Source organism: Benincasa hispida, chromosome 3 (assembly GCF_009727055.1).
Source record: "Benincasa hispida cultivar B227 chromosome 3, ASM972705v1, whole genome shotgun sequence".
NCBI lineage: Eukaryota > Viridiplantae > Streptophyta > Magnoliopsida > Cucurbitales > Cucurbitaceae > Benincasa > Benincasa hispida.
This window is the reverse complement of record NC_052351.1, coordinates 24,707,737-24,720,589: the sequence shown is the minus strand read 5'-3', so window position 1 is coordinate 24,720,589 and position 12,853 is coordinate 24,707,737. Positions and strand designations below refer to the sequence as shown.

Sequence of the window (12,853 nt, the reverse complement as noted above, 5' to 3'; positions counted from 1 at the left end):
ATAAGTTATTCCTGCAAAAAATAGTGTGCATGTGTGCATGGATAGAGGTGAAAAGAGTTGATAGGTTCCCGACAGTGGGGTGTGAAAGCTAGCCCTCTAGGTAAAATAAATGCCCTTTTATGTTTTGTATGTGTGTATTTAGGCACCCTTGTCTTAGTGTTGCCCTCTTTTTTTTGCAAGTGTGGTATTTCTGAGGTCGATAATCGAACCAAAGTAGGGAAAAAACAGGATGAGGACATTTTAAAACTTTTCAGAGTTGTGCAAGCTTAACTAGCAAAACTCTAGGCTCACTCATGCGTAAATAGATTGAGAATCATTCTTAAACTTGTGCTTCATTGATTGATCATAATTGATTTTTGTTCGTGATTTCAAATTTCATTCAATTTGACTGTTGAGACTGGAGTAACAACATTGCGAATTAAGCTAGTATGTCTTTAATTGTTTTGTATGCTATTTGATTGTGTATTTCTACCTTGCTCGGGATGAGTAAGAATTAAGTAGAGGGTGTTTGATAGCTCTCAAAAAGAGCTATTAGTCTTAGCTTAATTCGGGCTCGTTATTGGATTTTATGTGTTTATTTTCCTATTTTGTAGATATCGAACAATCAAGAGGTAGAATTAGCGATTTGGTGAAGAACGGGGTTAATTTGAAGCAATTTAGAAGTGATTTGAGCATCTGAGCTTCAAAAGAGTGAAAATTACGAAAATGTCACTGTCACAGAGTTGCAACGCTAGCCTGGCGCTTGCTTGACACTTGTCTGACATTATAAGGCAGAATGTGCAGCGTTGCAACACTACCTACAACATTGCAACGCTCCAAAGTTTGTATAACGGCAGTGTTGCAACGCTCTCCCCAGCACTGCAATGTTGCGATGATTTCTATAAATACCTCCCTTCGTCTTTAGGTCAAAATATGCTAACTTTTGGGGGTTGAACTGATGGAGGCCGAAGTAAAACTTCAATTTTCTTCTTTTCCGTTCAAATTTTAGTATCTTTAGGTTAGTTTTTCTTTTTATTTTGGGTTGTAATCGACGGATTGGATGTGTATCTCGGATTTATCTATGAATTAAGGGGTAACTCATATCTAATTTCTTTTGAACAAGAGCCCTAAGTTTATTTTCTTTAAGATTTTCTAATTAATTTAACTGAATTGTTGTGAACTTTTTGGGATGATTTGATTGAATCTTAATGAAATTTTTATAAATTGATTTGACAAATTAGTTTATTGAAATTCTTGTTTGTAAAATCTAGTCTATGCATATATTGATTGATTTAGTTGCACATATTATGATCGCATGTGTAAAGTCTAGACTTTTTCTGACCAAATGAATGTATGTCCTAATATAATCTTTTCCAAATAAATCATGCTATAAGATATGGTCTTTCCGGCTTATAATATGTCTCAACAATTGAACCCTTTCGTAATGCAACTCAATTTTAACTTGCATGTCTCTAAGAATGAAGAGTTGTATATTGAATTAGGGCTAATTTAGTTTAATATCGAATTTGGCTAATTGGGCTATTAGATTTTTTAATAAGTTGAGGGGTTGACGGATTCAGTGTAATTAATTGATGCCTAATAAAAGAAATTGCGTAGGAGACTCTCTTTTGCTCTAGTAATTAGATAGACTCCTATTCTATATTACATTTACCTTTTTATTTTAAATTTCACGCATAGATCGTTTCCATGCAAAACTCCTCATTTATCGCTCTAGTTAGAAAATTAACCTAACGAAACAAATCGCACTTCCCTGCAGATCGATTTGGACTTACCACTGTCACTACGTTTCAATAGTTCGGTATATACAAATTTTATTTTGATCAAATTTGAAGCTTATTAACGACGTAAGTTTCGGAACTGTCTTATATATATATATATATATAAACTATTAAAACTATAGTTTTAGTTAGTTTTTTTTTTATTTTTTAATATAATAAAAAACATTAAAATATTTTTTTAATCGTTAATTTAAACAAATATATGTAACAATAATACTAATTTATTATATAAAATTTACTATTTCAATACAAATATTAATTTTAGTTAATTCTAAATAATAAAAATAAAAAAATAAAAAATAGAGGTTTTTTCCTGTGAGGACCTAAATCATGATCAGGAATCCCTGAACCCCGATCTGACTCTCCAAAATAGAAAATGGAATGGAGGGAGACTAAAAATTCCTACAAGATGGAGATGGGAAGTACAACCCTACTCCGTCCTGCCTCCCTTGCCATCCCGAGAGACTGAGAGCTACAGAAGCAAAGATTCGTATATTTGAGTTATCGAGTAGGATCTCATTGGAAATGACTGCTTTCGGTGACTCATTTCCCAATATTAATTTCCAACGTAAATTTGAATCATACCCACCTTCCTATTTCTTACATATTACACCTCCAGTATATATATATATATTAACATTTTCTTTCTTCACCACTGCCACGTGCCACCCACTATACCCCCTCAATTTCAAGTTTCGACCAATACCATACAGACACAAAGAGGGGTCCGACGTCGCTTCGGGACGATGGCGATACATATCAGCTTGACGTCATGGTTGCGTCAAAATGAGCCGAAGAACGGGCGGGAAAATCCACGTAAGATATAGCCGGGAGATACAATCACATGCTGTCGCTCGCACCGCAGAAACGGTCCCCCACGTTGGATCTGCAAATTCAATCATGAGCTGAGCTCACCTACCTAATGGCTAATCCACCATCTTCCCCTTCCTTCTCCTACATCTCCCTGCAAACATTTCGTTTGGGCTAACGATTGGGCTGGGTCTCAACCCCAGGAACGGCCCAGGTTGTTGATTCTTTGTCAGCTTTTTATTAGCCGTACTTTGCTACTTCATCATAGGATTCATTTTTAGTTTCTCGAGAATTGAAGCAATTGTCACTTCACTCACCACAATGATGGTAATATGTAAGCTGAATCAGTTTTATATAATTGAATGCATAAGAAAAAGAGAAGTGGAGGTGCATGCGAGGTGATGTACAGATCAGCTATAGGTTCTCGAATGATCAGGTTTGATGCAGAGGATGCCAAGGTGCCGATGGGGTTGTCAACAATGACTACAGCCGTTGGCTTTATGTGCCATTGGTGATAAAATGAATCAAAACAAACATCGCAGCCGATCCATTTGCTTTAATTCTCAAGAAACTGAGTGGGTGTATTGTCCAACTTAGGTGACAGGAATACCCACCAGAGGAAGTGTGGACAAGCTGGACATGGGGTTCCAAGGGAGACTTGATGTTCAACAGTGCATTTTTTTCTTCGACACTACCGTCAACAAACATATCAAAATAATACTTCAATTCACGAGTATAGTGTTTTTTGGTTGCCAACTGGGATTGGATGAAGTCATAAAGAAACATAACATGTTAAATTAGATTGCGTAAATTTGACGTGCATTCTAAAATAGTGTTACGACTTGTCATATTGAAAAATCTTAAATCTGGTGATGAACTGAAGAAGGAAAAAAAGGCAAGAAAAAGAAGTGATAATGTAATTAACAATGGAACAATCAACTAGAAGAAGCGGAAATACTAGGAGATTACAGGGCAAAATTCTGTTCCATGACCCTTACATATCATGATTTTGTAGAATCTGGAGGTGAACTCAAATTTTCAATACTAAAATTTATTTGTGTGAAGGAGTGAGCACACTCCAAAATGTCCTAACATCGCATGATAATTTACTCGTTGCAAAATGAACTATTCATAGATTTTAGGGAAAAGAAGAAATTGCATACAAGAGAATGCCAAAAGAACGCCTCCTTGGAATATATGTATGATGAACAACTTCAACAAATTGTGTAGATGATAGAATTAACAAGGGAGGGTGCACAGCACACAATCTCTCTCTTCTCACTAACATCTAGTTGATGTGGACCTGCCATTTGTAAAAACAACCGTATAAATGATACACAACAAAGCAAGGCATCTTCCTACGAAACTGTAAAGGAAAAGGAAAACATAGCAAAGAGAATTCTTTTTTTTCTCCTTTTAACAAGATACGGAAGGAAAATAGACCAGACGAACTCTAAAGAGAACATAGCAAAGAGAGATTTATATTCTTAAATTGGCAAGAAAAAACAAACGTACATTTTTTAAATTAGAAAACTAAAACAAAACCCCTCATAAAATGAGACAACTTTCTAGGCGAGGTCATCTAGTCCAGAGAATCTGACCACTCAACTATTTCTATTTTATTCTATTAATAACTTTTCCCCAACGGAAAGTAGAAACCAAGGCAATCTAATATGGGCAAGGTAGTCATACTTCACATATCCAAACTAGCACGATTTGGTAGTGGGGTTGGTCTTAGTAGGATGAGGCAAGATATGCAGTGTTTATTGTTTTAAATTCCAATTTCTCAAAGTATAATGAGAAAACTCTAATTAAACAACATTGTTGCACATTAGTCAACATCAATTCTTCCAACGCCACTAACAATCTGATAACGGAGGATCAAGATGAAAGAAAAAGTTAACAAACCTGATCAGGGCTCTTGGTTGCTCAACTGTAAAATCTCGCGACAGTGTGTCAGTGAGTTCTTTAAGACCCTGAAAGAATACAATTGGCACACTTACAAATATAAGTAATAAATGTTAAATGATATTTAAGGCAGGTAATAAATCACTCATATACGTGTTAATACCCTCCAAACATCTCCCCACATAAAAACCAATTCTATATACATCCAAAACCATTATGCATCCCCCCTTCAACCGATCGGGTTGCTGCACATCGCATACCTTTAGACTAGGAGTTTCCAGATGCGTCAGCAGACCCTGAGTCTTGCCTGAAAGTTTAAGCTGCTCCTGCGAGTAACGGGATGGATAATGGATATAACTATTAGTTCCACAGGAAAGCAAGAAGTGGACAGTAAGATACGTCGGTAACATGAATTCTAAAATTGAAATAATAAGTAACGGAAATAATCGAGCAAGTACTTAAATTGATCAACATACACGCATGATAAATATGGGAAAAATAAAAGAAATATAACTTCAGGACCCCTCCCACAAACAATGAAATTAATTAGTGAGTCAGAGGACACACTATTGAGAGAGTTGAAACAATCTAATTGCATTTGATCATAAGCATAGCTGAGTTGTTCTGGATTTCGATTCAGGCAAAGGTGAATAAGTACTGGATTCAACCTTTAAACTTTCCGGCAGTTTTGCTTGTTTTCCATCAACCAAGTTGCACAAGAAGAATACACCCATATTTGCAACATCCTGATAAAAAAGAATCATCATAAGCAAAGTTTCCAATATCATAGCAGCAAAATGATTCTGCAAAGTTAAAAACAAAACCATGTCGGGAAATGAGAACAACTATGGTAAGCCTCCCTATTTTATTTTATTTTTTATTTTATTTTTTTTTTGAATATTTGCTAACTACATAGCTGATACTACTTCACCCAATTTATTATATCTGATTGGAGACCTCGCCTTTTAGAGTATAAAAGAAGAGCAGTCAAGCTGACCAAATCAGTAATATTATAATACCAAAATATAAAAGAGGAAGTTTCTCACCTGCTTATTTTCAAGAGAAGCTAGTTTCCCATCCTGAAACAAGTAAAGAGATGTAATATACTTAGTAATGCTCAAGTAACAGTGATACATCATATGTAATTTCTTTTAATGTTGTATCCCTCTCGTAAACCAAGTTCTAAAGAATTCCTCATCACTTATCATATTTGAAAACCAAAAGCATTAATAGAAAATACTGATTTGACATGTCCGTGAAAGTAAAACTGTAAAAGTAACGACATGGTAAATGCGATAAATGGATCAGATCAACAATCTCATGGAAAACTCACCAAACCAGAAACCATGTCTTGCAACTGGCCCAAGTCAAAGTCGATGTTAGAAAGAGATTTTTGAACTCCTGCTACCTGTTCCACCAGTCTTAGCCATATCAAGATAATGTAAATGTTAACAAATATTTAACAGAATGCACCACCTACCACTTTATGTGAACAGAATTTTGAACTCACTACTTCTATACAGGGATAAGAAAGCAGCTTTAGCTTGGTTTATTTGAAATCATATTACATGGGAGTTATCAATATTCTGAGACTAGGTATTTCAAAAATACATAACATTCCCATACCTCAAAGCATCGGACCATGCAATATATATATATTGAGAGAGAGAGAGAGAGAGAGAACTTTATCTTTTTGGTTTTTCTCTTAAATAAAAAATAATAACACTATGGGAAAAGAAGTGTACCACAATGGAGCAATTGCAACAAATCAAGGGATTTTTTTAAGAAAAAATAAAGCAAAATGTGTTTATAAGAAAGAAGAATCAGTATTTTTGGTGGTATAAAATTTCTTTATATCAGGATAACTTTAGACCACCACAAAGTCCATGGATCCATTCACTATTTAACTTCTGGACACTAGCACATGACTATAGGCTATATACAAAAATGTTGGTTTCCTAAAACTTGTACATAACATAAAACTCAAAACTTTAGTGTCACGGAACTGCAAAATCTTTAGATCACATACATCTTCTTTAATCAATTTCGAGAGTTCATTCTGCTTCAACATCTTATCATCCAAGTTCTCAATCCGCTGTGTCAAATGCCTCTTTGTTGCCTATACAGCGGGAAAAAAAAAAGGTAAAAAATTGTCAACATATTCCTTAAATCATTTATGCAACAATATGACAATTTTGAACACCTATATGTGATTGTTTAAAGAAGATGGTTATTTTACACGGCTTTTGTAATAATAAAACAAAAGTGGAAAAGAAAATACACAGCTTGACGGGTGGGGTGAATGAGTTGAATGTTCTATAATGTCTAATTCCACAATATACATAACATACATAACAGGAAAAATAAAAGAACTACTAAATGTCAGTAATATCTGAAATATGGATTAAGAATTAGTATGCAGAGACGTACATCAGCTTCTCAAAAGTCATTAATAAAAATATTAACACTACGACATGAGCCATACATACACTTTTTTCCCTCTAAATAAAACAGGTTGAAGAGTATAGTAGGCCACACTTACAGCAAGGGCCTCTGATACGTGCTCCAAATGTTTAGTTAAGTTTGAGACAGCATTAGCCATATTGCGCTTTGTAACATACATAAGGTCCGAGAATGAAAGTCCCTACAAACAGGAAGAATAAATAAGATACGAATTATGAAAAAAAATAAAGATGAACCAACCAATGTGAAACACTATGTGGAGCACTGCTTTTAACAAGTTTAATAAAAATACCTTTAGAAAATCAAGAAAAAGGGAATTACTTATTGATACAGAAGTATAGAAAGACAAAAAAAAAAAAAAAAAAATCATAAAGCCATTAAATTTTGGACATATGACGTAATATTAGAACATCTGAAAAAGAATCTAACTTTACCTTCCACCACATGTATCCATATCCCAAAGCACCCAAAGTAGCAGCTGGAATTATGAGAGATGATATATTACCTGTTAAAACAAATAAATAATCAAAGAGTCGCCACTGGCACAGAGAACTATTTCACTAAGCGAAAGCAAAGATCCGTTTATTGGGACATCAACAAAGATAATCAATTGTGCAATTTTCCAATTAACTGATTAAATATAAGTTGGCACTTGCCAATATTCCCAGAGCTCCCATTGAGAATAGTGATCTGACGTGAAGAGGAGAGTTGACGAACCTCCATAGCTAATCGACGCACCTACACGATAGTCAAATAGGAATTTCTTTAACCACATAAGTGACTATCAGACAAAAACTCTTTAAAATACATATATTTAATCAGCACCTGAGCAGCGATAGCATCAGAGTAATCAGAATCACCCTCGGATTGTTCCCCAGACTTCTCTAAGCCCTTCACCAAGGACTGTAAGCACAACAATACAAAATGCAGTCACTCATAAATTAAACAAATTTTAACAACGCTTTGCTGAGCCAAGTGAGTCAATCATTTAAATTAGATTGAGACAAACTCATGAGACACCCAATAAGTTATTTCGTAACAATAATATCCAAGAAAGTGAGATATTGAAGTCCATCATAAACAAACGATGATAGTAATAATTTGAAAACACCCTTATCGACAATTTAGACAAAAACTCAATACTCAATAGCATCTTAGAACTTCCCTAAAAAAAATCTAAATATAGGAGCTAATTAAGCAGGGAACAAAGGAAAAGAAAGAAAAAACATCCAAAATAAGAAAAATCGACACCTGAAGTTCACCCAACACATCCGATAATTTACCATTCTTAAGGAGGATCGTACTAGAGTAACCTGTAAAATAAATAGAATAGCAATATTAACAACCTCTCGAAAAAAATGGTTTTAGATCATCATATAAACTGCAGGATGGATCAGAAATAGAAGAAAATACCAGCTCCAACAAGAATCAGGATCTTCGAAAGCCCTACTCCAGTTTGCATAGCCATAGTGGCGTTTGTCAAATCAGAAGCCCTAGAGCGGAGAATTGAGGGCTGGGAGGAGGACGGAATTAAGTCTGAAGTGGTTATCCGGAATGCTATATTATTAAATTAACCTGGTAGCCCATAAAAAAAAAAAAAAAGTAAATAAATATGAAATCAAATTATTTCCAAAACGATACTGGACGTGGACGCACTAAAATGCATAAAATACCTATATAAAAAAATGCACAAAATATCAACTTAATTAACAGTATTTGCTCAAAATAATAATAATTAATTAATTAACAATAGTACAAAATTAGGTTGAAAATAAAAGAAGCTGAAAGTGAAACCAAGTTAAGTTAAGTTAAAGAGATAAAAAGATTGGGGGAAAACCCGTATGGAGAGGCGGCGAATCGCGGAAGGAAGAAAGAGAAGGGCGGTGGCGGGCGTTCGTGAATCGCGCGCGGGACTGGGAAAATCCTCACAATCACAGCACAGATCATGAGAAGTCGAGAATTGAGGGTGCTCCTGTCCGACTGCCGATAGGGTTTTTTTTTTTTTTTTTTTAAATTTTATTTGTTTTTCTTCTTCTTTTATTTTTATGTTTCTTTTATTTTCACAAGTTTAAATATGGGTGGGCTTCTAAATTGGGCTGGGCTCGTCACTAGTTATCGGGAAATTTTCATATAACGTCACACAACATATCATGGACGATGATAATATGATAGTTATGATAATAATAACAAGGTTAATTTGTAATTTTGGTCTTATAATTAGATATTAGTTTCTATTATTATAATTTTAATTTAATCTTATACTTGGATAAAATACTCATAATTAGTTCTTATATTAAAATTATTTGTGAATATTTTATCAAATTATAATGAATAGAAGTTTTTCAAAATATAATAATTCAATTTGAACTTTTAAAATCACACGGACTAAATGTTGACATTTTTCAAACTATGGAGATCAAAATTGTAATTTATCTTAATAAGAATAATAATGGAAGAAATTGTAATTAGCTTAATAAGAATAATAATGAAAGAAAGTGGTGCACATGCTTTACGAAAAATAAAGGAATACATAAATTTGCATATCTTAGAACGTATATTCATATAACATAGGAAATGTGAATGAAGAAAAAAAAAACATAATCAACTAGGATTGTGTATATGAGCATGTGTTGTGTGTGCAAGCCTGTTCATAACATTCATAACTTAACTCAATATCAAAACATTTTTTTGGTAGATAGTGAATAATATTAAGAACTTAAAAAAAAAAAAAAGAAATCAACCAGTACAATCAATATGTCATAAATGAGGTACCAAAGCAAATATAGCTCAACTTGCATGTAGATATGTTAGTGATCAAGAGGTATGTGGTTCGAATTCTTCAATTATACCTTTTTTTTAAAAAAAAAATAATAAATGAGCTTGGCAACCACTATATGACATATCCATACAAACTACTAAAAAGCTAGACAAAATATACTTTTTGTTCTTAAGATTTGAAGTTGGTATCTATTTAGTCTTTGAGATTCTAAAAGTGACACTTTCAGTCTCCGAAATTTAGAAAAATATTTTAAACAGTCTTTGACCATTAGTTGATCGTTAAAAATGATGATGTGGAAGTATTTAAACTATTAGACTCAATTGATGTGGCAAATTTTAATAACTAAGCTTAAAAAACATGACTTTTTTTTTTTAAAAAAAAAAACGAATTTGGTTAAAATAATATATTTTTAATGAATTTGACAAAAAAAAAAACTTTAGAAGTCATGTCCGACTAGGCCAATGTCGACTAATCTCCATCTGTCTCATCCTCCGACTCCTATGTTCTTTTCTCTACACTCTTCTTTCACCCATTTCAACAGATCCACTTTTTCATGGAAAATTGATAAAAATGACCCCCTTCCCCCCACTTTATTTTTTGAAAAATGGTCACTTTCTCTTTTTTTTTTCTTGGATCCCTTGATGATGAAAGTGATGTAAGCAAAGAATATTTTGTATGATTAATTACTTTAAATTAACAAAATTCTCACCACAACCCAAAGCTTATCTTAAAAAATATTGTACCATACAAAGTTGTGATTTGTCAATACATTATGTAAAAGGGTATTGAATATCTTGATCATTTCTTTTCATTTTTCGAATTACTTATGCTAGTTTGTTTATTGTTTCCTTTTATATGGAATTGCGTTTCAAATGTGTAATTACTTTCTCATTGATAAATAGCTTTTGATTTTGATGTTTCTGAAGAATAATTTTTGGTGAGGTATTTCAAAGGTTTTTCATATATAATTGAATTTATTTTTAAAATTAGATATTTACTATTCATAATCATACTTAAAATTATAATCTATTCCTTAACCATAAGATTTTGAAAATAGAATATATTAAAATAGAATACATAAATCTAATCTATTTCTAAATTTAAAATATTTTGAAAAAATATTATTTAAAAAGTAAAAGGAAAATGAAAATATTAATTATATTGGCTACATATAGGAGGGTTCAAAAAACCTGATGACCTAAAAAAACTTATTAATCTAACCCAACCCATTCGGTTTGGGTGGGATTATGGTTTTTTTGAGTTGGGTTCAAATAAATGAAAAATTTATAGGTTGAGTTGGTTCATGGGTCACCTAAAATAACCAAAACCAACCCAAACTTATTATTAACTTTAAAATGTATTTTTTTTCTTATATACAATTAGACATACTATATTTATTTTAGTTTTCTTTAATTTTATAAGTTTTTTTAATATTTTATTCTTCAAGAACTCTTAAAAATAATTTTTTTTCTTTGCACTTTGAAGAAAGATTATACATTATATAAATTGAAATTGAGTTGTTAATCTTAATTCACATATGAAAATAGTTAAATAGAATTTTTACGTGTTAACATTTTACTTCATTTAAAAAAAAAATTAAATAGATGACCTGAGTAACCCGAACCAACCTAACCCAAATGTTTCGTGGTTGGGTTGGATTGGGATCATTTTTTAATGAGGGTTATTTGGGTTGAAAAAATTTATAACCCGAACAATTGGATTAGATCTAAAAAGTATTTCAATCCAACTCAACCCAAACTACAAACACCCCTGACTATACATGGAATAATGACATGCATAAAAAAAAAAAAAGTTGAAAAGTCACACTTACATTTTTACACAAGAGAGAAAAAAGAGATTGGTTTACATTAGTTCTAATTATCTTCTAAAAAATGTAATTTTAATTATATTTTGATATTTTTGAATTTATGTACATTAAATAATATATATATATATATATATATATATATATAACTTTTCATCTTCCACCTTTTGGTCTCTTTTCTTCTATTTATGGCTATTTTAAAGAACGTAATTTTAATTATATTTTGACTTATGTTTCTTTTAGAAAAATAGATTTGTTGGCTATTCGATGGCTTTGATTTTTTGTTTTGTTTTGTTTTTTGTTTTTTGTTTTTTTTGTTTTTGTTTTTGTTTTTTTGTTTTTTTTTTTTTTTTTTGAAAAAGCTAAGGCTTTGATTTATTTATATTTTAATTCATTTTCAAATATATATTTTTTTAATCCCTTTAAATGCTGTTCTTATCTTTTCAAGTTATTATTGTTCTTGCTTTTGGAAAAAAAAAACAAAAAGAATTTAACCCTCCCTTCCCCAATTTCCTAGCCCTCGCCCGATCTGGTAAGCCACCCACCTTTCGTCCCAACCCTCAGGCCTCCCTCCGCGCCGACAACCATTTGTATTTGCATGCTAGACAACCATTAAATATGAAATCACCTTTTAACCACTTCCCTCCTTGTCTATGAATGTCGGCGGCTTCATATGCTAAGAAGCAAGTCATCACAAAATTATTAAAGAGAACACTATTTTCCCCGATCGAGTAAGTTTCATCCCTTCCCCGTGTGCACTCGGTCCATACCCAACCAGGCTTCATTGCTTGTAAATCCCATAAAATTTAAGCTACATAAATGTTGTCAATAAATATGTATAAAAAACAAGAAAAATGTATGGATTCGATAACAACGAAGAACACATCCCAAAATCCTAATAAAGTTTGTAAAATACTAACCAATTGTTTCAAAAAAGCTTCCAAGAAACTTAGAAAAAAAATTGAATCGAAAGGGATGTGGGGAGTTTCTAAAGTTTGGTGAGGAAAAAAGAAGAAAGAAAGTTTTGAAAACTTCGTCAATAAAATGAAGGGTACAAGGGTATTTTCATATATCTAGTGAAAAGTGAGGGGTAAAAAAAACTTATTTTTCTTTTAAAGGGGGTCATATTTTCCAAATCCAAATCACGAAGGTTCCAAAAATGTCAACTACCCTTTTCATCGCTTGTCTCACCAATTTCAAGTTCCTCTTTTCATTTAACGAAGACTTTTTATCTTCTCATACCCTCCACTTATCAGTTGATTCTATGTTGTTTCATCTTTGTCAATCAAA

At 32.5% G+C, this 12,853-nt stretch overlaps 1 protein-coding gene across 2 annotated transcripts; it reads right to left on the bottom strand.

Annotated features, from left to right (window-relative positions):
- Window positions 1-3,505: 3,505 nt before the first annotated feature.
- Window positions 3,506-9,003, bottom strand: LOC120074643. 2 transcript variants are annotated; one of them, XM_039027829.1, is made up of 14 exons: window positions 8,797-9,003; window positions 8,373-8,534; window positions 8,211-8,272; window positions 7,785-7,862; window positions 7,616-7,697; window positions 7,394-7,464; window positions 7,039-7,140; window positions 6,526-6,615; window positions 5,830-5,904; window positions 5,543-5,575; window positions 5,165-5,242; window positions 4,757-4,822; window positions 4,497-4,564; window positions 3,506-3,891 (listed from the first exon to the last, which is right to left on the bottom strand). In XM_039027829.1, exons 2-14 carry the CDS (start codon window positions 8,425-8,427, stop codon window positions 3,870-3,872), a joined length of 882 nt encoding a protein of 293 aa, XP_038883757.1. In that variant the 5' UTR covers window positions 8,428-8,534; window positions 8,797-9,003; the 3' UTR covers window positions 3,506-3,869. The 2 variants fall into 2 exon arrangements, with proteins under 2 accessions (XP_038883757.1, XP_038883758.1); XM_039027830.1 differs by lacking the exon at window positions 8,797-9,003 and having other exon boundaries at window positions 8,243-8,272; window positions 8,373-8,471.
- Between the last annotated feature and the right edge of the window lie 3,850 nt (window positions 9,004-12,853).

Coding starts and splice junctions, on each gene's coding strand:
- LOC120074643 (XM_039027829.1), bottom strand. CDS start 8,427: ATGGCTATGCAAACTGGAGTAGGGCTTTCGAAGATCCTGATTCTTGTT. Junction 8,273..8,372: donor CCTGATTCTTGTTGGAGCTG/GTATTTTCTTCT, acceptor TTTATTTTACAG/GTTACTCTAGTACGATCCTC. Junction 6,616..7,038: donor ACGTATCAGAGGCCCTTGCT/GTAAGTGTGGCC, acceptor CCCGCTGTATAG/GCAACAAAGAGGCATTTGAC.